The 23,567-nt window shown below is 56.5% G+C and overlaps 1 protein-coding gene across 2 annotated transcripts; it reads left to right on the top strand.

Annotated features, from left to right (window-relative positions):
• The first annotated feature begins 2,439 nt into the window (after positions 1–2,439).
• ELAC2 (elaC ribonuclease Z 2) lies at positions 2,440–23,235 on the top strand. 2 transcript variants are annotated; one of them, XM_032431910.1, is made up of 24 exons: positions 2,440–2,708; positions 3,275–3,325; positions 3,465–3,535; positions 4,285–4,349; positions 6,754–6,811; positions 7,520–7,588; positions 8,669–8,776; positions 10,048–10,106; positions 12,130–12,188; positions 12,292–12,364; positions 12,912–13,024; positions 14,354–14,449; positions 15,294–15,432; positions 15,510–15,595; positions 17,096–17,214; positions 18,256–18,352; positions 19,462–19,600; positions 20,035–20,073; positions 20,196–20,305; positions 20,825–20,924; positions 21,006–21,126; positions 21,227–21,305; positions 21,780–21,924; positions 22,470–23,235. In XM_032431910.1, the coding sequence occupies exons 1-24, from the start codon at positions 2,476–2,478 to the stop codon at positions 22,704–22,706; spliced, it is 2,466 nt and encodes an 821-aa protein (XP_032287801.1). In that variant the 5' UTR covers positions 2,440–2,475; the 3' UTR covers positions 22,707–23,235. The 2 variants fall into 2 exon arrangements, with proteins under 2 accessions (XP_032287801.1, XP_032287802.1); XM_032431911.1 differs by lacking the exon at positions 3,465–3,535 and having other exon boundaries at positions 2,574–2,708.
• Positions 23,236–23,567: the final 332 nt, after the last annotated feature.

Here is a 23,567-nt window from a genome sequence, read left to right as displayed (position 1 = left end):
ACCTACAAGATACCAACAAGATACCAGACACCTTGCCATTGTCAAGTTAAGGTTGTTTTCCCCTCTAGCAAGGTATTAACATTAAGATAGTTGGGAGATCCCGGGAAGAATATCACACAGGTCCCACCCGGGGGTGGGGAGGAGGTTGCAGGGTGTCTTTGTCCTCAGCTTGCCTTCTCCCTCATCACTAGGAGTTCAGTTCTTTTTAAATTCCATCTATAACTGCGATCATACAGTCTGTCTTTCTCTGACTTCTTGCACTTAGCATAATGCCCTCAAGTTCCATCCAAGATGTTGCAAACCCTTGTTTGGTGACTAATATTGCTTTATATATATGCAATAATTATAATTGATACATGTTACATACTATTGCATAAATCTTTTATACAAACATGCATATTGTACAATTATAGTTACAAGTCTATATATTTATACAGGGATATACATACATATCTCACATTTTGTTTATCCATTCACCCATCAATGGACACTCAGGTTCTTTCCACGTCCTGGTTGCTGTGAATAATGCTGCAGTGAACATGGGGTGCATATGTCTCTTCAAGACAGTGAATGCATGTCCTTTGGATGTACGCCCAGAAGTGGGGAATTGCTGGATCCTATGGTTCTATTTTTAAATTTTTTTTTTTTTTAAGGAACCACCCTATCGTTTTCCCTAGAGGCTGCACCAGGTTACACTCCCACCAACCGAGCACAAGGCTCCCTTTTCTCCATATCCTCGCCAACACTTGTTTCATCTTTTTGATAAAACCGTTCTAAGAGGTGTGAGGTGGTAGCTTGTGGTTTCCATCTGCGTTTTCCTGATTAGTGATGTTTTAGCACCTTTTCACGCACTTGGCCATTTGTGGGTTTCCCTCAGAAGAAAAAGGCGTATTCCTTTGCCCATCTCTAAATTGGATTTTTTTTTTTTTTGCTATCCAGTTGCAGTTCCTTACGGATTTTGTGTATTAACCCTTTAACAGACACGATTTGAAAATCTTTTTGCTCATTCTGTAGGTTGCCTTTTCATTTTGCGGATCAGGTATTGTTTTTATTTAAAGATTTTATTTATTTGACCCGGAGAACATGAGCAGGGGAAGCAGCAGGCAGACGCAGAGGCAGGCTTCCGGCTGAGCAGGGAGCCCCGATGCGGGGCTCCAGCCCAGACACCCCAGGATCACGATTTGAGCCAAAGACAGACGCTCAACCAACTAAGCCACCCCTGTTTTTGTTTTGAATACTTGTGGGGACGGCAGTGCCACAGCCCTTTCTCTGCTTAAGCCCCCCCACTCCCCCCCGACCCAGGCGACAGTAGCCGAGGTGCTATTTCCCGGACCCTCACCAGCAAGGTTACTCCAAGTACAGAAGCTGCATTTTCATAGTTGTGCGCTGCCAGCCTTCCACGAGCCAGTTTCATATCTGGGTGCAGCTTCCAGGTAAACCCAACTCCCTGAGTCAGGGTGCTCCTTGTATCTCTAGAGGCTTTTTAACTGAAATCTCGCTCAGGCAGAAATCCTCATCAGCTACGCGAGGGGACAGTAAGTCCTCTAATGCTCTTCCAACGGCTTGTCCTGGGACCTCAGCCCAGCCATGCCCCCGTCAGCATCTCTTCAGCCACGGCAGGTCGTTTCAAATCATTTTACGTGGCTTGAAGCCTGTTCCTTCCCTTTCATTTTTGCCACCCTTTACGAGCGCCTCATTCCTACCACTGCCCCCGGAAGCGCTTTCAAGATGTTACCAGGTGCTTTCGTTATAAAGACCTTACAGCAGTTACTGTTACTCCCGCCCACTTTACAGATAAGGAAACTGCGGCTCACAGGTCAAGATCACCCGATTAATAAACGAACCAAGGCGCTCTCGCTCCAGAGCTTGTTCTCTTAACCCCTATTTTTGCCCTTCTGTCCCAAAGACCGTAAAAACAGTCATTTGAAGGCTGCATTCCCGCGAATCACGCCGGAAATGAAATCAGTGAACGTTCCTATGTTAACTCTCTGTAACCCACCTCCTCCCGTTTCATCCTAACAACCACCACAAGTAAGAACAAATCAGAGGTCCAAGGGCTGACCCGCCCAGCGGGACAGATCGCAGTCGCTGGAAACAGGGCTCGGGCGCCCTTCACCCGCCTCGAAATCCCCCAAATCAGCTCCCGTGCCAGGACGGCTCCTTCCGGCTCCGCGCTCCCGGAACTCCCGCCCCAGGCGAAGGGGAGTTTCCGGAAAGAATCGACACCAGGGAAAGCCGAAAGGAAGCAAGGGACGGGGTCGTCCGGGGCCCTCTAGCCTGCGCCTACTCTATGGTCGTCGCCAATTGACAGGTCGCGAGGGGCGAGGCTCCTCTCTATTGGACGCGCGGCCTCGCGTGGGCGGGCAGCTCGGCTCGCGGCGCGCTGAATGGCTGGGCCTGCCACGCGGGGCGGAGGGGCGGGGCGTGGGGGCACGAGGAGCCGGTGACCGGGCGCGTTAGGAAGGAGGCTGGTGCATGTGGGCTCTCCGCTCGGTGCTGCTGTTGCGCTCCGCGGCCGGGCGCGCCATGTCGCAGGGGCCCGCCCGCCGCCAGCGGCCGCCCAAGGACCCGCTGCGGCACCTGCGCACGCGGGAGAAGCGCGGCGCGGCCTGGGAGCCCGGGGGCCCGAACACCGTGTACCTGCAGGTGGTGGCGGCCGGCGGCCGGGATGTGGGCGCGGCGCTCTACGTGTTTTCCGAGTACAACCGGTCAGTGCGCCCCGCCCGGCCCGCGTGCTGCGCGCCGGGGTCCCCCACGCGTCACTCGTGTGGGATTCCGCTGCTGCAGCCGACGTTGGACCCTCGGGGGGTGGTGGGGGATCCCCGATGCCTTACATCCCACGCCCGTGGAGTTCCCGGGAGCCCCGGAGGAGCCCCAGACTTGGGTGTGAGCGTCCTCTTTCCAGCCCGGGGTCCCGAGGCCCCACTTGGCACACTTGGAGCCGCACTCCCTCCCGTGCGCCCCAAGACCGGGACCTCATGGCTGGCGTGTGGGGTGTCAGGTCAGGTGAGGAGGTGATGGGGGAAAGCACCCACCTTACCCCAGCATCAGCCTGTTAGGCCCCCAGTCCCCTGCTGGCCTCTCCCAGGGAGGGCTCACCGACAGCATCCTCACGCCAGAAATGCAGCCCAGTAGCCCAACATGAGGTTTTGTTTTGTTTTTTGGTGTTTTTTTTTGTTTGTTTTCTGTAGTGTACAATAAAGCATCTAAAACCGCGGCAGAGATTTTACAGAGTCCCATCTTCTGAGTATCTTGCCTAATGTTTGTCCTGTAGGTACCTCTTCAACTGTGGAGAAGGCGTCCAGAGGCTCATGCAGGAGCACAAGTGAGTCAACCATTTTCTTCTGGGGCGGAGATGCTGGTGGGGGCTTCTCCATGGGGAGACACGGGAGTGTTTTTAAAGCAGAAGAGAGGGTTCCTTGGTCGACCTGTTCGGTCCTGCTCAAATGTTTTGTCATTCTTAGGTTGAAGGTGGCTCGTTTGGATAACATATTTCTGACCCGAATGCACTGGTGTAATGTGGGGGGGTTGTGTGGTAAGTATATTCTTTCTGAGGTCAGAGGCTGGGATTTTAGTCAGCCTTGTTCCCCGCCCCCCCATCTTCCAAGTCCAGGGGAGCTGGAATTCTTTCTACGCTTGCCCTGTCAGCCGCAGCTTGGAAAGCTGTGACTCAAAAGGACAGATTTGGACATGAATGCTGCTTCCAAGCATTGTCATCTACTCTGTTTATTGAGTTGCTGGACTGGAGATACGTGCCAGTAAACTGGAGGATATAGTGGGTGATGGTTACAGGACACGCATTTACCACCGAGACTCTCGCCGCCACGCACACATATGCGCTCTCCGGATTACCCCATTGTGCATGCCCACCAACGAGGAAGGTCAAGATTGTGTCGCTGCCAAAGTCCATAAGCTTTGTGACATGGATAGGAGGGAGTGCAGCGTTGAGCCCTTCCCGTTCTCAGAGCTGAGACCCTCCAGGGCGAGGCAGTGAGGGGCCTGGGCGACAGAATTTAAGGGCGTCCCATCATTTGGTGTGATTTTGCATCCCGGGTGCCTCACTGCCTCGCCCCAGTCTCAGCCCTGCCCATTCTGGAGGCATCTGGGGAATATCGGGTGTCCCCTACACCTCCAGCAGGAGTCACTTCTGCCCAGCGCCCGTGATCACTGTGCAGAAGCAGGAATGAGGACAGGTAGAGATGTAGCTGGTTAAGTACGGAGTGGGCCTCCTGGTGGCAGCTGCAGCCACCGTGATGAGACAGCTGATGTTCTTTCTCCTTCCAGGAATGATTCTTACCTTAAAGGAAACCGGGCTCCCAAAGTGTGTGCTTTCTGGACCCCCACAACTGGTGAGTCCCTCCTGACTCAGCTTTCAGAGCCGACCCCTCCTTTTTTTGTGTTAGTGACAAGCATTTCTGTTTCTGCAAATTCGTCTTTGGCCCTCCAGAGTTAACAGGCGGTGGAGCCTTTCAGGTTAAGGAGATCTGAGTCCAAAGCCAGATTAACTGTACGACCTTGCACCAGTTCCTTTACCTCTTAGAGCCTCAGTCTATTCATCTGTGAGATGGCTGTGAATTCCATAAAGTTGCTAAGGATTACACGAAAGACACATAAAAAACACCGAACCAACTTATTACATGTTGGGCACCAAGGAGGCCCACAGGGAATGTTAGCATTTATTTTTATTACATTTCAGACCTCTTCATATCTTCCAGAACAGCTTCTGAACATTGTTGAGAAGCTGTGTGCACATTGTTTACACTGCTGGCTGACCATTCATTTCCCACTTGGTAAGATGAAAGGTGGGCGCCTGGGTGGCTCAGTGGGTTAAGCATCTGCCTTTGGCTCAGGTCATGATCCCAGGGTTCTGTGATCGAGCCCTACATCAGGGCTTCCTGCTCAGCAGGGAGTCTGCTTCTCTCTCTTAAATAAATAATATATTAAAAAAAAAAAAAAAGGTGAACCAGTCACCAAGGCCTGTTCGTTCTGTCTCTAAAATAGTGCCTCAAATCCACCCATTTGTCTCCTCCGTAAAGCCTTCCCTGTCTACTGTGACAGCTGCATATCCTTCCCCGCCGCAACAGTAGCCAGAGGAACCTCTGGGCATACGTGTAGGAGTATCACACCCAGAACCCTCGGGGCTTCTCTGCAGTGCAGCGCGAACAGCATTATCGGGCCTGCACTGCAGAGAAGTTGAGTGTCCGACTCGGCATCTGTCTCCAGTCTCCCCGCCGGAGCTCCGTGGGCCACTCTCGGCCCTTCCCTGAAGCCCCTTCCCATCCCACGGCTTTGCTCCTGAGCCTTCAGGGCTCCACGGAAAGGACATGCCACTCAGGAACCCGCCTGACTCTCCAGACAGGTGCCACCCTGGCCCCTGCGTCTCTCCAGCTTCTTGCAGATCCTTAGCACAACTGCTGCTACCCAGCTGTCCGTGCTCATCTGTTTCACTTCTCTCGCCACTGGATTTTAAGTTTCACGAGGGCGGGGACCGTGTCCCCTGCTAAACCCTCGGTACCTGGCATATAGTGGACACTGTAAATATTTGTGTAAAGGCGGTTCAAAATACTAAAGTTCATGCTGATGCCTCCTTTTTTTTTTTTTTAAAGATTTATTTATAACTGAGGTGATGAATGTTAGCCACATGGTGGTAGTCATTTTGCAATATAGACAAATCATCATCTTGTGCAGCTTAAACTTACACAATATTATGTGTCAATTACATTTCAATAAAGCTGGCAGGGGGGACAAAATTAACTTTTTTTTTAAAGATTTTATTCATTTATTTGACAGAGAGAGACACAGCGAGAGAGGGAACACAGCAGGGGGAGTGGGGGAGGGAGAAGCAGGCCCCCCCGCTGAGCAGGGAGCCCGATGCGGGGCTCGATCCCAGGACCCCAAGATCATGACCTGAGCCGAAGGCAGACGCTTAATGACTGAGCCACCCAGGCGCCCCTAAACTAACTTTTTAAAAGTTTTTTTTTTTCTTTAAGATTTTATTTATTTGATAGAGACACAGCAAGAGAGGGAACACAAGCAGGGGGAGTGGGAGAGGGAGAAGCAGGCTCCCCGCCGAGCAGGGTGCCTGATGCGGGGCTCAATCCCAGGACCCTGGGATCATGACCTGAGCTGAAGGCAGATGCTTAGTGACTGAGCCACCCACGCGCCCCATGGTTTTTTTGTCTTGTTTTGTTTTTTTAAAGATTTTATATATTTATTTGAGAGAGAGCACAAGCAGGGGGAGGGGCAGAGGCAGAGGGAGAAGCAGGCTCCCTACAGGGAGCCTGACGCAGGGCTGGATCCCAGGACACTGGGATCGTGACCTGAGCCCAAGGCAGACATTTAACTGTTTAACTGACTGAGCCACCCAAGCTCCCCATCTACTAACTTTTTAAAAAAGAGAGTACAATAAAATACTGATTTTTTTTTCCTTGATGGGTACTTTTAAAGATTTTACTTATTTATTTTAGAGAGTGTGTGTGCAGGTGAGTGGGGGGAGGGGCAGAGGGGGAGAGAGAGAGAGCAAGAGAGAGAGAGAGCTAGAATCTCAAGCAGATTCCCCGCTGAGCACAGAGCCCCACGCAGGGCTTGATCTCACGACCCTGAGATCACGACCGGAGCTGAAATCAAGTCGGACACTCAACTGACCGAGCCACCCAGGCACCCCTATGTTGATGCCCTTTGATAATTCTCACGTGCTGCCGTAGCATTCTGCCTTTGTACGACCATAACTGCTTCTTTCTTTGTCTTTTGTAGGAAAAATACCTAGAAGCTATCAAGATATTTTCTGGTCCACTGAAAGGAATAGACCTGGGTATGTTCCTGAATCTGACTCACCATCTGCCATTTCTTTCTTATATATGCCCCAGTCTCCCAAACTAGAATCCATAAAACTTGGACTAAATTAAGCCTTAACATAAAATGCTTCATCAATGAGATGAATTTTGAAAATAGTGCCTGTTGCAATTCCTGTGCCCCCACGTCGTGCCCCCAGATATAGTTTAGAGGTGGTTCTCAGTCGAATTGCTCTGGCGGAGCTGGGAGGCACGTGGCCTCTTCCTGGGGAGAGGCCTAACCAAGGAGGCCAGCAGGGCCCCGTCCTGAAGGCCGCGTGCCTCCCCGGCTTGTCAATGCGCCTCTTCAATAGAAACACTAATATTTACTTCAAATTGAATTCCAGTTCTTACAGTTGAGATGGTCGAGTCCCTGGCCTCCCAATGCTGTGTGTTAACTTATGCCTCTTAAATTTGAGAATTGGTTTTTTTTATTAATTTTTTAACAGGTAGTTATCATATTATGTGTTGTTTTTTTTTTTTTTAGCGTAGTAAATATTAACAGCCGATGAAAATACGTGGGTGCTTCTTTCCTAAAAATTGGCATTTATTCAGAGATTCTGGGTTTAGTGTAGATTCCCAGCCAACTTCCAGGGTAAATCAGTTGCTGTGGTTGGTGATTGGGAAAGCTCATTTTTCCCCAGTGTGTTTGTCCAGTACGATCACTGTCCTTGGTCTTTCTCGCGCAGCTGTCCGGCCCCACTCGGCACCAGAGTACAAGGATGAGACCATGACTGTCTTCCAGATCCCCATATACAGTGAGTGCGCAAGTCCTATTTCCTAGCAGGAGGGAGGGCTGCAGGTCCCAGGCAAGGAAAATGTGGGGTAAAGATAGAAACTGCTGGAATATTGGTGCTGTGTACCCAGTTTTGTGTTTCTGAATATGATTAGGAAATTTAGCTGAGAAATTAAGACATGGTTCCTGCCCTTAGGGAGCTTATAATTTTACAGACAGGCACGTTTAGCCCCTAGGTAACGATCATGGTTATACTTTGGGATGTTATGTAATCAAGTAGCGTCAGAAAATAGACGGCTCTCGGATGTGCACATTTACTGCTTCGGGTTTATTTGTCGCAGATGTAAGTACCCCTTTGGAGAGAGGTTGCTGGAGAGGTTTGCACTGGTAACCCTTTTCCATAAATACTAATGCTGTTGGAAGCGTTGTGAGCAGGTCAGAAGGTCTCATGAAACTTCATAGGCCCCAGCGCCAGATGGTGTGGTTTTGACTTAGGCACACACAGTGGGCGGGTCAGGCCAGTCACACTCCACGCCGGGTTTTACCGGTTGCGAGGAGAACACAGGACGCTGGGGACGTTTCCTTGACACTCCTCTGATGCCTGCCAAGTGCTGAGGGGACACAGATCAAAGCGCCCAGCGCGGGGCAGAGAAGTCCGGCCCTGGCCAGGAGACGAAGCTTGCAGGGTGCCGGCAGGGGGTGGGGGTGGGGGGTTTCGCTTGAGCAGAGGCAGACGTGCTCGGGGGTCAGTGAGATAGCCGGTCACATCAGAACTCTCCCTGCCTGGCTCGCTCCTGGTCCGATGTCTTCTCTTCCTGACCCCTGCCGACCCCTGGGCCTGATTTGCGTCCCTCGCTGTTCCTCCCTTCCTAGCACGTGACAGGTGGCTTCTCCGTGAGTCTGTGGCCCGTGCTGGCTGGGGGACCCTCGGCCTAGGTCTGTCTTCTGGGGCGGTGCTGGTGCATCAGCCGGCCTGCGGTTGTCGTCGGAGAAGGCGGGCTGCCTCAGTGGGCACTCTGCTGCTGACTGGTGGGAACAGCGGGGCTCTGGCCGGGAGCTCACCTCCGTGGCGTGGGGTTTGATTGTCTTCCCTACCAACCAGGTGAGCACAAGTGTGGAGAACGCCGGTCATCTCAGAGTCCAGAACGACTCAGTCCAGGGCGGTCTTCGGATTCCGGATCCGCTGAAAAGGAGCAGCACCTTCCAGATGGTAACGCTGTTTACACAGAACAGTGCACCTGCCAAGAGAATGGTTTTCTTTTTTAAAAGATTTTATTTATTTATGAGAGAGAATGAGAAAGAGAGAGCATGAGAAGAGGGAGGGTGAAAGGGAGAAGCAGGCTCCCCACTGAGCAGGGAGCCCGATGCGGGGCTCGATCCCGGGACTCCAGGATCATGACCTGAGCTGAAGGCAGTCGCTTAACTGACTGAGCCCCCCAGGCGCCCTAGAGAATGGTTTTCTTAGTCTCCTGTCCCTTCACGTGCCAAAGCAGCACTGTTAGCCCGTGTGTCAGACAGGTCCGTCCTCCTCGGCGTGCTGTGGGACTTGGCGAGTGTGGGGGGGCAGGTTGCCGTGAAGGCAGCAGTACAGAGCTCTGGGGCCGACCCCCAGCCCTGGCTGGGCCCCAGACTGTGTTCAGTGTCCCCGGAGGAGGGCAGGGTCTGGCAGATCGGTTCCTACAGAGGCTTTCGCGTTTTTCATTAATGCAAAGGAATTTTTCACGAATGCAGAAAACTGAGCCGACCAGTCGGGTCAGTGAGGGGATTGGCCCCCTTCTCTTCCAGAAGGACAGCCTGCTGAGAAGTGGAGTTAAAAATCCCAAGCTTAGATGTGTCGGAGGACTAGGACCCCTTCGGGGGCTGTGGTCCAGTGTTGGGAAGGGCTGCTAACGTTCCTCCTTCTGCCTGGATCGTTTTCTGTCTGATGACCGAGAAGGGGCTGACCCCGGGAGCCGTCCTCCCTGGGAAGGCCGGCTGAAGACCCGCCGAGAAGGGGCTGACCCCGGGAGCCGTCCTCCCTGGGAAGGCCGGCTGAAGACCCGCCGAGAAGGGGCTGACCCCAGGAGCCATCCTCCCTGGGAAGGCCGGCTGAAGACCCACACCCGCATTTTCTCTGCAGGCCTGTTGGCTTTTGTGGTGTTTCGCATACGCTTGTTTAGAAAGCACGTTACAACTTATTTTTTCTCTTTCCTCCCCATCTGGGTAAAATGGGTCATTTTTTTAAATGTTTCACTAGCTAATTCTAAAGTTTTTCCCCCTGGCGATTTGTGTTCTCCGTTCACTCCCACCTCGGGTGTGAGTAAGAAAAAGAACAGGTCTGCGGGGGAAAGAACACCAGTGTTTCCTTTGGCTTTTCTATCAAACTGTCAATGTCCATTTAATTTGGCACGAAGCCGAACTAAACTTCAGACGATCATCGGTCTGTGAAGCCCATAAACCTTCCCGTTTGCCTTGTTACAATCAGATGTGTTTTTTTCTCAGGTATTGGCCAGAAAAAGAGCGGCAGGGACCCCTCCTTGGTTGTAGCTTTTGTCTGTAAGGTAAGCAAGTGCCTCTCCAGTGGGCTTTCCGTGAGTCTGTGATGGTGACCCTCGGTTAGCTTTCGTCCAGTGACTCAAAGCTAGCGGCTCCTAAGTCCCCTGGTTTATGTTTGCCTATGATTGGCCGCCTTGCCCTTGAGAAATAAAGGTAGCCTTGTTTGCCTTCAGGTGAACTGAGCCTTCGTTCAGACTTCTCCAACTCTGTTTTACTTTATGTCATTTTACCATAGCTGTTCAACCACTAGCATTCCCAGAGGCCTGTGTCTGCAAATCTGAAGTTGGTCCGATTCTGTGAAAATTCTATTACCATAGGGTGTTTTAAAAATTGGGCGAATGGCCTCGTTTTAATAGGGCTGTGCGCTAAAATCTGATTCTCTGCAGCAAACACTTTCATCTGCGGTAAGGCCCTACGTTGTCCTTTTGTGGGCAGTGATTATTTTCTGAGGAGTAATGTTGACTTTAAAATATATTTGCACTTCTTATCCAAATGGTCACACCCACCAGGGATAACCCTTCCGGAAGGTCAGCAGTAATCGTTATTAGCTGCGAGATCATTATCGGTATCCCGTCTGTCACTGTATCTCAGTAGTACTTTTTATGAAAGTGAAGGATGGTTGTGGATAGGCTTGTTCCTTGTGTGTTTCTGAGTTTTTAGGCAGCAAAATAATTTTCCAGGTAGGTTTCTCTGGTCATCTGTAATTGTATTAGGTCCCTCCCGCCTTCCTCGGTAGAGGCCTTGGGGTAGGATGGCTTGTGCTCTGTGTGCCGGGCCACGCACCCCTGTAGACCCTGGCTGTCCTGGCTTGTGCTCTGTGTGCCGGGCCATGCACCCCTGTAGACCCTGGCTGTCCCGGCTTGTGCCCTGTGTGCCGGGCCACGCACCCCTGTAGACCCTGGCTGTCCCGGGCCTCGGAGGACTGCATTCTGCTTCGCCTCTGTGTTCCACACGCCCCGCACCCTCGGTGGGAACAGTTTCTTGTGGGTTGAGCCCAGCTCATCGTAGAGGGAGGGGTTTTGCTTGCCTTAGGTCTGCAGGTCCCTGTGAAATGTTAGAGCACTTGGTTGCCATCCTGAAACCCATTTGGGTCTGTGGAGGGAAGGTTGGGTCACAACAGGCCCTGCTAACGTCATCATCTAAATATGTCATTGGAGCTCATCACCTTTGCATTATACGCACACACTTAAACTGTAATCCCTCCTCTAGGATAGCATTTGCCAAGCCAGAAAATTCTAGAATCCTAGTAAGGCTTGAGGATCCAAATCGGAGACTTTGCCCTAAGAGTAATTTCCTTTTAAAGATCTAGGGAAGAAAAATGAAAATCGAATGTAATTCAATACTCAAAAATTTATTAACATTTTTTGTGCTTTCTAATTTTTTTTTTATTATTACATATAAATACACGTTTTCAGGGACAGAATGATTGATAATTATGAGGTTTTGTGGCAGGATTGTTGTCTGCCCTTGTAACATAATAGCATATCGGGGATTGTTCATTACAGCTTTCCTCCAGGGTAAAAGCAACACCATGTTGCAGGTTTGTGAAAACCACCAGGGAAAGACCCTCCACGCTTTGATTGCCCTGTCCCTGTCATTGCAATATTATGTCGGACAGGGATCGGCATGGTTGGGTCGCGTCCTGTTAGCTCCTGCACGCCGAGTGCAAGACGGTGGGACAGGGGTGTTCGTCCTCAAGGACACACGAAGGAGCCTTTTTGTTTGATTTGGAAATGGATCGCATTTTATTACATTCATAAGAAGTTAACGTGGGGAAGTAAGGCCCCGTGTTTTACATCGTTCAGCTTCCAGTCCTGGACTATTTCAGAATAGAGGACTTCTTCGCGAGATAGCATGGAACATAGAGTACTTCACCTCAGAGCAGTGCCCGGGCTGCATTTTGAGGATCGGGGAGAAGGTGACACGAGGGAGTAAAACCAGAACGGCGTGCTTGGACGGAGGCTGGGTAAAGCCCGGCTGCCTCCTTCCTCCCTGGCTGAGGTGGCGTTTACGTTCTTTTTGTCACAGCTTCACTTGAAGAAGGGCAACTTCCTGGTGCTCAAAGCCAAGGAGCTGGGCCTGCCAGTGTGAGTGTCGGCGGGGGGCGTGCCGTTGGGCCGGGGCGGGGGGGTGGGGGTGCCTGTGTCCCTGCCGCACCCCGTCTCACGGACGGCTGGCCCCTTCTTCCAGCGGGACAGCTGCCATCGCTCCCATCATTGCTGCCGTCAAGGACGGGAAGAGCATCACTTACGAGGGCAGAGAGGTGAGGCGCCCCGTTTTTGCGGTGTTTCGGCAGTGACGGCTGGGGCCTGGAACACAGGTCCAGACCTCCCCTTTGAGGGAAGTAGAACAGCTCAGACTTCCTTCACTGGGCTGAGCGATACAGCAGGGTCTCTAATCTGGACTTGTCCCGCTTGTCCACGCTGCCTGCCTTTGGGAGCATCTACTTAGCATTTGAGGGATGGATTTTAGGCCCCTGGCCCCAGGGAATGCCACTGTGTTCTTAGCCAGGATGTTTCCTCCGGCATCTAAGGTTGTCAGGACCAGTGGCCGCAGACCTGAGGGCACCGTGAATGCCCCGCCTGGTTTCGTGGCCACCCTGGGTTTGAGACGCCCTCTGCAAGCCAGCCTCCTGGGCATACATAAGCAGAGCGCGCGCCAAGGGCATGGGTGGTGATCCTCCTGGTGGCTTTGTGCTTGTTCAGGAGGGATTACGTGTAAGGTGGCCCGTTGACTTGAAGGCCAGTCAGTGTGTTTGCCAAGCTGTGACTCTGCCCTGGGAGAGAACCGTGACCCCAGTGATTTTGCAGATTTTGCCTGAAGAGATCTGTACTCCTCCGGATCCTGGTCTTGCCTTTGTTGTGGTAGAATGTCCGGACGAAGGATTCATTCAACCCATCTGTGAGAACGCCACCTTCAAGAGGTGATGAGGGCTCTGGGGGTGGGGGGAGCCCAGCCGGCATCGACCGGGGTCAGGGTGTCTGCCTGACCCGTGGCTGCTCCTGGCACCGAGCCGTGGCTGCGGAAGGCCACGCTGAGTTCCAGACTCCTGCCGGTGGGCTTTGTGCGCACAGCCTTGGAAGTGAAATTAGAAAAGAACGAAAGCCAGAGACCACTTGCCGACTAGAACACCAGTGGCCTGTTAGAGTGCTAAGTCTAGGACAAATTCTAGAGCTTTCTTCAGTTCTAATTAATACCCCGATCATTTTTGGGTTATTTTTACTTAAGTAAGTTTTCTTCGCTTGCCTGTATTGAATCTGAGTAGGCGGGTCTGAAGGCTGTGAGACCGTCTTGGTCGAGGGCCCGTGTTACGGGACAGACTCTCAGTCTGGACGCACCTTTGGTCTGCTCTTCTGGTGGCCCGGGTGCCATTCTCTCTCGTCGCCCAAGAAAGTGGACCCATGGGCAGCTCAGCTTCAGTCCCGGGGAGCTCTGACCCCCACGTCGCTGTTTTCGTTTCTCTCCCATTCCTAATGGTTTACTCTATGCATATTTCTCCTGTTCCTCATTTGTATTTATGTTTTGCACGTAGTGTTTTATTCCGCTTATCACAACAGATCTTTTTTGGGCAGCTGTAACGCTTTTAAGTTGGCGTTGGCAGCTCTCCCTGAGATGCGCTTGATTCTCACTGGGTGAATCCGGGTTCCGTGGCGGCGCAGGCTTTGTGTTGTCATCAGGTCACCGTTGTGCGGAAGGGAGGGATGGGGAGAAAGTACTGTGTGTATTTTCCGGGGGGAGGAACCGGAAGGAAGCACCTCAGTGTGTTAGTAAGTGACAACTCTAGACGGAATTACAGACAATTTTAATTCTCCACGCCCGTGGCTTGGGTCTGCTGGAAGGCAGACGGCAAGATGGGACTGCGGGTGCCCGAGATTCATGGGGGAAGGTCCTGTGAGAGATAAAGGAGAGCGGGAGCAAGAAGAGGCTGGGAGAGCTTGGGTCCTGCTCCGTGGGTCAGAGCCCTGTGCCCGGAGGGGGCAGGAGGAGGCTCGGGCTCTCAGTGGGAAGGCCCAGGGGCCAGCCTCAGAGCCTGCGGACTAGAGGAATCCTGGGTTGGTGCCCTGCTGGGCTCAGGTACCTCTAGGAGCAGCCCGGGCACAGCCTGGCCTGGGCGCGGAGGCCGTGGGTCCCCGCAGTCCCTGAGAGCAAGCGGCGCGGTGCCCTTCCCTGGCCGCACGGTCACCGTTTGTGGAGGTTGTGAGTCTGCATCGCTGTACAGAGCCCGACTCCCCTCCTCCTCCCTTCCGCCCAGGTACCAAGGAAATGCCGACGCCCCTGTGGCGCTCGTGGTTCACATAGCCCCAGAGTGTGTGCTTGCGGACCCCAGATACCAGCAGTGGATGGAGAGGTAGGACGCATTTCCATCCGTCCTCCCCCTTGCGCCGGGAGGTGCTCCCTCCCCTTCCTGCCGGGGCTCCCTGCCCTCCCGGAGTTCGGGGTGAGTTTGGGGAGCAGACAGCCGTACCGCTGGTGCAGAAAGCTTGTGTCGGGCCCAGCTGGATCCACCTGCCACCCTCCCCACTCTGACGGAAGGAGGACCTGCCGCCCGCTCTCCGTGAGCCTCAGTTTAGGGACTGACAGGCGGGGTGTGGACGGGTCTGCAGCTCATTCCATTCCCTTCCCTCTTGCCACCCACCCTGCGAGGTCTACCAGCGTCTAGTAACTGGAGAAGGGGTCACCTTGCCTTCTCCTCGGGGCCCCACTGGCCAAGCTCAGCAGCCGGGTGGAGGGAGTGTTGGAGCTGAATTCGGAGCCCCCGGTGCCTGGGTGCTGTTCCAGCCTCCCCACCTGCGCGTCCCAGGAGCCCCCTCTGCTCCTTCCTCGCGAGCCCCACAGGCTCCTGCTCATGGCCCGCCCTCCCTGGAGGGCCTGCTTCCTAACGATCCCTGTACGGTACCGCCCCTTCTTCCACCCCGTACTCCACTTTGTTCTCAGTCCCTGGCTGCAGGCTCCGGACATCTCAGCCTTCTGGGTTCTTCGCGTGCTCCTTCCAGCACAGCCCGAGGCGCTTCGGTCTGGAGAGGGCACTGGGCTTGGAGGCAGAGGAGCGGGACCGTATCGGCCGGTCTTTCTGGACCCGCCGCTTAGTCTCTCTGAAGCCTTCCCTCTACCTTCTTTGCCCCTGGTGTCGCCGCTACCCCTTTGGTGGGAGTCCTAAAGGGCGCTGTGAACGCCCCGTCGCTTTGCCGTAGGTTTGGGCCTGCCACCCAGCACCTGGTCCTGAACGAGAGCTGCTCGTCGGTCCACAATCTCCGCAGCCACAAGATCCAGACGCAGCTCAACCTCATCCACCCCACCATCTTCCCCCCGCTTGCCACCCCCCACGGCCAGGTAGTGTCCCCCGCGGCCCCCTGGTCCGCCCCCTCGCCTGTTCCTTCTCTCCACCGAGTGGGATTTGTGTCTTCCAGGAGGAACACGCCGCCTTCCCTGTGCCCACAGTCCGGGGCGAATGTCTCCTCAAGTATCAGCTCCGTCCTCGGAGGGAGTGGCAGAGGTCTGTGGGACTCTGAGCTGACCGAAGGGTCTAGATCGGGGGTTGCCAAGCTCTTCTCGCAAAGGGCCAGGCGGTAGATATTTCAGCCTGAGCGGGCCATGCGGTGTGTGTCCGGGGTGCTGAACTCCGTCCCTGCCGCTGCCGGGGCCTGGAGCACCAGTAAATGAGCCACTGCAGCTGAGTTCCCCAGCAAGATCCGGTTCCCGGAACTGGCTGCTCTGGTCCGGGCTGAGGTGGGAAGAAGAGGCCAGCGGTTATTCTTTCCTAAAGGCGTTTTCCCTCATGATAATGGTGATACCGCTTCTCTTGTTTTACAACAAAGAACGTGAGTGTTTGATGGAGATTAGGCACCCTGGGTCCCATCCTCCGAGATAAGAGAGAATCGTTAACATTTTGTCTTTTAAATTGGAGCACGTGGGGAATGCAGTCTTCTGGAAAGTGTGTGTGTGGGTCTGTGGCCTGACAGGTCCGTCTTTTCCCGAGTCATTATGTAGCCTTCAGGAACGAGACTTTTATGGGTTCTCCACATAGGGACGTTTTGCTCATTTCAGATGTTTCTAGGTGGTTGTTGTTTAATGTAAAGCGTTAAATGTTTCGTGTGTAAATGTCTTGAGTGGAACTCTTGTTCCCTTAGGGCGATTCTTAGATGTGGGATGGCTGGGTTGGGGTGTGACCCGTTCTGAGGCCCTCAGTAAACACAAACGTCCAGAAAGGCTCTGCCCATGGACGGTCCCACCAGTAATCCCTCCATGTGGCTCATGTGTCCGATCTGCATCTCGAACAGGTCGAAGCTTCCCGTGTGCTGCGTTGTGTCCGTGTTAGTTGTAACTGGATGAGGAGGCTCTGGTGTTGAGTAGTTGGGTTTTCTGAGAGACCACGCGGTCGCGTGACTGGGGCCCACAGATGCGGCCTTGGGATTTCGGAGCCTGGCCGATACCCAGATTCGCCTTTACCTGGGCAGAGTGCACGCCCCAGGCCTCCTGCGTTAGAACCTGGGGAGCTGGGCCTGGCCTCGCTGCGTGAGCTCCCGGGTGAGCAGAGCGCCCAGTCCGGGTGAAGAGCTGCCGATCCGAGGCTGGCCTCTCAGTGTGCCCGGGACCAGCCACGTCGTAGCATCGGGGCCTTGCTAGAAACACAGCCTCGGGTTCCAGCCCCGAGGCGCCGAATCAGGGCCTGCGTTTCCACAGCGTTCTTGGGGGATGAGCTGTGCCCACGTTCGTGGGGGTGCTGGTAGCATCCGGTGGGCAGAGGTCAGGACGCTGCCGGACGTCAGTATTGCCAGGGTCGTCAGACTCTGAGCTGAGATGTCCTGAGGGGCCGAAGCTGTTCAGAATGTGCTCCGAGGCCCCTGCTTCACTGAGAAGGGTTCCACATGGCAGGAGAACAGAACTGCCCCGGGTTACTTCGTCTTCGGTCTTGATTTGGAGAACTCTCTGCAGATGGGCATGTGCTTGAGGCCACGTGCCTGCTTTGGTCACTGAGATGCTGTCCTCCCTGCAGGGATGCTGTTATTGTGTGCAATCCCGATGAATTCATAGCTGAGGCCCTGGAGCTCCCCAATTTCCAGGAAAGCGTGCAGGAATACCGGGAGGCCGTGCAGGATGGCCCAGCCCCAGCAGGTGAGCGGAAGACCCCGGAGCCGCCTTCCCCTCCTGGTTGCTGCCCTCCTGCGGGTGTTTTCAAAGCGCTAAGGAGAATGACAGCCAGGTCTAGTTCCATAACCCCGTGCTGCTTTATTCTCCAAAAACACCCGTGCCCGTGCCTGCCCGCCTGCCCTCCCCACCGAAGACCAGCTCAATGCGAACGTTGGGTGATGGTGCCCAGCCCTTGTGTAGCAGGCACGCACCATGTGCCACGGTTCTGGGAGCTCCTGCAAGACCCTGGAAAGAACTTTGTACCAGGCCTCTGCCGACTCGGGATCTGGTCCTGGCTTGGCTAATAGGGAGCCACGGCAGATCTGGCCATGTCACTCACCTTGCTGGGCTTTCACTGCCCCATCAGGAAAAGTCGTTACGGGGAGCTTGGGGACCTCTGCTCCAGTAGCTGGGGTTTCTAGCCTGCTTTTCAACTAATGCTAGAAGCAGAGAACGCCGGACTAGAAAGCGGGGGGCGTTAATGCAGCCAGGTGGTCCTTACCCCCCCGACGGTAGGTTCTCCAGGGAAGTCAGCCTGGGCTGGTGTAGAGCCTCGGCTTTCATGGAAGGGACGTACCAGGTCTCCCTGGACTCCGGTCCTGGCTCTGCCTCTTCCCATCTGGAGGGCTGACCCTCTGAGCCTGTTTGCACCCCTGTAAAGCCGGGGGTCCCCCCCTCCCCCAGCAGTGTGGTTATGGCGCCCGCAAGAAGAACAGGTCTGGTGGTAAGGGCTGGACGCCAGGCAGATGCCAGCCCCTTGCGGTAAATGAATCACAGCCTGAAGAAGTGCCCTTTGTGATGCGAAAGACTTAGAGCAGGTCTCTGGAAGGAAAGGCTCCGGGTTTATCTGCTCTGCCTTCCAGACAGCCACTTATCCACAGACAGCCGGGGGCCCTGCCTCAGAAGGACCCCTGCCAGGTGGGGTGACCAGCCCCTCCTGGGAGGCTGCACCTACCCCTCCCGGGGCTGAATGCTGGCTCACTTCTGACCCAAACAAATGGACCCTTTTGTGTGTGTTTTTCACAGAGAAAAGAAGCCAGTACCCAGAAATCGTTTTCCTTGGAACGGGCTCTGCCATCCCCATGAAGATTCGAAACGTCAGTGCCACGCTTGTCAACATAAGGTACTGCTCTTCTCCCGGGAGACCTCCATCCACGGGGGCACGTGCGTCTGGCCCCCCCCCCCAGCCCAGGCTACTTTGAAGATGCAGCCATATCAAAGTGCGTACGCTTGTCACCTTGGCCGGAGCGTCCGGAAGGGGAGTAGTGGGCGTTAATGCCTTTAATAGGTTCTGGGGGTCACCGGACTTCATCCCCCATTCTGTGGACAAAACAGCCAGCTCTGCTGTAGGCCGTGCACCTTGCTAAGAAATGATCTCGCTGAATTTTCACAGTAATCCTATGAAGCAGTGATTGCCCATTTCCTTGATCGGTAAACTAACCTTCCAAGAGGTTCCCAGTTGCCACAGCTGGGCAGGGGTGGATCCGGAGCGTGAGCTGGTGTCTGCACCACTGGTTGGGCCGTGTCCTGACTGGTGACTGCGGGGGACAGCTGCTGGGTGTGTGCGCCGTCTCGGCGTCAGCCCCCGGACTGGGTGGGTTTTGGGGGCTTCGCTTGGGTTTGCCTGGTGTCCTGGCCCGCAGAGAGGTCAGTCCGGGCCCCGAGCAGTGTTCACGTGTGCAGGAAGTCAGACTGCGCAGTAGCGGGCTGCCTCTGAAATTTGGCTTTGCCGTCTGAGATGCTGGCGGTGGACGGCGGCCCGCCAGCTGACGCGCGGGGCGCACACAGCACTCACAAGTGCACCCCGCCAGCAGAAATGCACCGTCTGGGACGCATTCTCTGTCCGCTGAGGGGGTGCAGTCAGGCGGCTCGGCAGGCCCGGCCTGTCCCCGGGGGCTTGACGAGGGCAGCAGGTGCACGCGCATCTCCCGTGTCCTCAGGGCTACGTGGTTTTGCCCTCCCGTTCCCCAAACTGGGTGCCAGCACTGTGTGGCTCAGGGGACTCCGCGTACGTTCAGGGGTTTCAGGGTTCCGTGGCTAATCAGTCCCTTCGTATAACGAGCTCGGCCGTCCAAAACGGCCTTCGTGTTTAGAGAAGCTTCTCGGAATGAGCACGAGAGGTTCTGGAAGAGGTAGGAAGCACACAGCCGCTTCCGCCTCTTCTCCAGAAACGCAAACCCTCCAGACCTCGAAGCCTTTCCCAGCACCAGTGACTGTCGCTCTTGTCCACAGCCCCGACAGGTCCCTGCTCCTGGACTGCGGCGAAGGCACGTTTGGGCAGCTGTGCCGTCACTACGGAGACCAGGTGGACAGGGTCCTGGGCGCCCTCGCCGCTGTGTTCGTGTCCCACCTGCACGCGGATCACCACACGGTGAGTGGCGGCAGATGATGGGGCCCCAGCGGAGGGCACAGGCTGCCCGGGTCAGCGCGACCCCTGCACCGCCCCCCCCACCCCCGGCTTGCCTTTCCTGCCCTTCCTCGCAGACGGCCCCCGCCGCCGCTTTTCCTCTCGCTGGTGCAGTCGCTCTGCTGGGGGGGCCGCCTCGTCCCTCCGTGCGCCCCGCTGTCCTGCTGCAGCGAGGCTTTGGCCTTCACCCCGGCTGGCCTGCTCCAGGGGGACCTCAGCCGGAGACGGGAGGCCTGCTGTCCCCGGGCCGGCTGGGTCCCCCGCCCCGGTCACACCGCCCACGGCAGCGGCCGATAGGGAGGGAGGAGGACTCCAGAACCCGGGCGCCGGGCGGAGAGCCGACTTTGGTCGTGGCTGACGCGTGTCCCCTTCTCTACCCCCCCCCCCGGCCCCCCCAGGGCTTGCTGAATATTCTGCTGCAGAGAGAACGGGCTCTGGTGAGTGTGGCCCTCGATCTTCCGGACATTTGAGTTTGGTGGTTTGCACGTTCGCAGCCACACCTGCTCCACCCGGAACCGTTCTTGTCGCTGACTCAACGGCTCCGGTGTCCTTGTCTCAGGCGTCCCTGGGGAAGCCGTGTCCCCCGCTGCTGGTGGTCGCCCCGACCCAGCTCAAGGCCTGGCTCCATATGTACCACAACCAGTGCCAGCAGCTGCTGCAGCACGTGAGGTGGGCGCAGGCACCCCGACCCCGACCCCGACCCCAACTCCGCCCCGCCCCGCCCCGGCCCCGACCACGCCCCCATGCCGGCCACCCCCAGGCCCGGCCACGCCCTCCAGGCCGGCCACGCCCCTGCCCCGACTACACCCCAGCCCCCGGCCACGCCCCTGCCCGGCCACGCCCCGACGCTGCCTTCCCAGGGCCCCGGGGCGCGGCGGTGGGAAGGAGTGAGGCCAGTGGCCGCTGCGTGCTCGTTTGCGTCTGTTCTCCACCCTCTTTGCGGTTCTGTTCTAGTCTCGAGATTCTCCACGAAACCCTCGAGCCGAGGCTGCCACAGGGCGGGCCCCTCCTGTCCTGCGGGTCCCTTGCCACGGCCTGGGTTGGGGGGCTTGCTTTGGCTCTGCTCTTTTCTTTTAGTGACGGATTGGTGTTTCTTTATGGTAAGGAGTTTGGGGTTCTCTAGCCAGACGCTTGAACTCTGAATCACGTTTTTCGTGTTTGCTGCGTAACCCTTGTGTGTCCTCACAGCCTGATTCCTGCCAAGTGCCTTCAGAAAGGAGCGGAGGTCTCCAGCCCCGCGGTTGAAAGGCTGATTGGTTCGCTGCTGGGAGCGTGTGACCTGGAAGAGGTAAGGGGGCGCCCGCAGGCCGGGGGGGGGGAGGGATAGGAGGAGGGGGGCACCTGCACAGCCGCCCGCCTGCCGCTTCAGTTTCAGACCTGCCTGGTCCGGCACTGCAAGCATGCTTTCGGCTGCGCGCTGGTCCACACGTCCGGCTGGAAAGTGGTCTATTCTGGGGACACCATGCCCTGCGAGGCCCTGGTCCAGATGGGTAAGTAGAGGCAGCGGGCCGGGGAGGAGCCGAGGACCCCGGGCCCAGCGCTTGTCAGGCAGGGAACTCTGCTCCACCGGCCGTGCTCATTATTCTCTAGGGAAGGACGCCACCCTCCTGATACATGAGGCCACGTTGGAAGACGGCCTGGAGGAGGAGGCCGTGGAAAAGACACACAGGTAGGGGAGAGCCCTGAGCTGTGGTCACCCGCGGGGTGCACCGTGCTCCCCAGTGACAGTGACCCGAGGGTGGCCGGCCTGCTTCCCCGCGAGGCCGTGGGGGTTTCTGCCTGCTTCTGCAGCGCTGTCTGGGCAGGGGGCCACCCGGGGCGGGTTTCTCCGAGTATTGCAGATACTCGGACATCAGCTGTCAGCCACGTCAGGGAACTGCCGGGGGAAGGAGGGCCCGGGGCAGCTCTTGGGCTTTGCTGGGACAAGAGTGTCCCCCGAGTGAGGAGCCACCTGCCTGTGCTCTGCTGCTCTCACGGATGGGTGGTGTGCCCGCCAGCGCTCGGCCTGGGCTCCGTCTGGGGGCATGAGTGAGGAATCTGGCCCTTAGCAGAGTTGGTGTCGGCGACAGAGGTGGCCTTCCTGGGGTGCACGGGGTCTTCCCTGCACTTGGGCATCAGCCTTACGTGGCCCCTCTGTCGGCAGCACCACCTCCCAGGCGATTGGCGTGGGGGTGCGGATGAACGCCGGGTTCACCATGCTGAACCACTTCAGTCAGCGCTATGCCAAGGTGCCACTCTTCAGCCCCGACTTCAACGAGAAAGTGGGGATTGCCTTTGACCACATGAAGGTCTGTGCCCCGCGGGCGGGGGGGGGGGGGGGGGGTGGAGACGGTGCTCCCTACGCAGGGTGCTCGGGGCCAAGGGTAGGAGGGTCTGTCCATGCCCCCCAGCGGGCCCACCTGCTCCAGGGCCTTCAGGACAGACTTGAGTCTCGGGCTGCTGGAAGTGACGGAGGGACTCTGGCCCACGCCGTTCCCCCAGGCCCGTGACTGGGGGAGACAGGTGTGCTCCCCTCTCCTGCTGGGGAAGCCCCTCCGGCCTCCCTGAACGAGGGTGGGGGCGGGGTGTGCCTCTGACGAGCCTGGTTTTCAGAGTCTGGGCTGCCTCTCTTTTCCGGAGGCCCATTCAGTGGGGCCCCCTAAGCCAGGAGTGGGGAGTCTGTGCCCCTTTCTTGAGAGGGTTTCCTCCCTCCCTCCCTGGCCTTGTCCCTGTGGTCAGCTGACACAAAGGTGGGCGAGAGGGAGCTGGCGCCTGCCCCATGAGCAGAGGGCTCCCTCCGTCCAGCTCTCGCCGGGCCCTGGACGCACATCCTGATTCTGGGCTCGCCTTCCAGGTCGGCTTCGGGGACCTCCCGACGGTGCCCAAGCTGACCGCACCGCTCAAAGCCCTGTTTGCCGGCGACATCGAGGAGATGGAGGAGCGCAGGGAGAAGCGGGAGGTGCGGCTGGCGCGGACGGCCCTGCTGTCCAGGGAGCAGGCGGGTGGCCCCGAGGACGGGACGCCCCTGCAGAAACGGGCCCTCACAGAGCAGCCTCAGAGCCCCCAGAGCAAGAAGGTCAGGGCCCAGTGAGGGCGCGGGAGGGACCCTGGACTTGCAAGGCTGGCGTTCTCCGCACGGCACGGCGTGGGCTCCCCTGACCTGGTGGGAGCCGGAGGGCTCGGTTCGACCGGGAGGCACCAGGGCCTTGGCGAGGGCCCCGCACAGGGACGGCCCTGCTGGACACCACCTACGGCCGGTGCCTCGGGACGTGAGGCTGCTGGATGGAAGACCAGGGACAATTCGAATTCGGTACAGACCGATTTTTAAAGAAGTCACATGGAAAACCGGCCTGCCCACGCCCGAGGCCAGCCACGTCCCCGAGCGCTGGGTGGTGGACAGGACTCCAGGAATAGCCTTTGCAAAGACAAAGAGGCCGCTTGGAACCTGAGGGCTCTGCTTCATCCCGGTGCCACCTCGGAGCAGGCGTCTCCCTGCCCTGCAGAGTTGCGCCACCCGGTCCCCGGTGTGACCTGCAAGCCAGCTCTGATCGCGGCCGGGGCGCCGCCACCCCGCTGTAGCCTAGTTTTAGACCGAGTCAAGCCACGCCAGCAGGATCCGGGCAGTGGCTCAGGAAAACGCAAGTCTGCGCGCTGTGGCAGGGGAAATGGGAGACTACGGATGTGCTTGCCCCATGGCAAGAACGAGACGCCCTCCCTGCCCTCAGCGTGTGGAGAGCTCGGACGTCGAGCCGGCTGTCCTGCCCTTTTGGGATTTAACAACACTGAGGTCAGTGCTTGGAAATGGAATCTTCCGACTAATTAATTAATTTGGTATTTATTTGTGAGAACACAGAGCTTTAAAAGCGCAGGTGATCTGGAAGAGACCAACCGAGCATTTTAGCCTGGCCCAGCCGTGACCTCCGATGTCCTCCTGAGGGTCACCTGCACGGAG

The sequence above is a fragment of the Phoca vitulina genome, unplaced genomic scaffold (genome assembly GCF_004348235.1).
Source record: "Phoca vitulina isolate PV1807 unplaced genomic scaffold, GSC_HSeal_1.0 scaffold47, whole genome shotgun sequence".
Lineage (NCBI taxonomy): Eukaryota > Metazoa > Chordata > Mammalia > Carnivora > Phocidae > Phoca > Phoca vitulina.
This window is presented reverse-complemented; position numbering and strand designations above follow the sequence as displayed.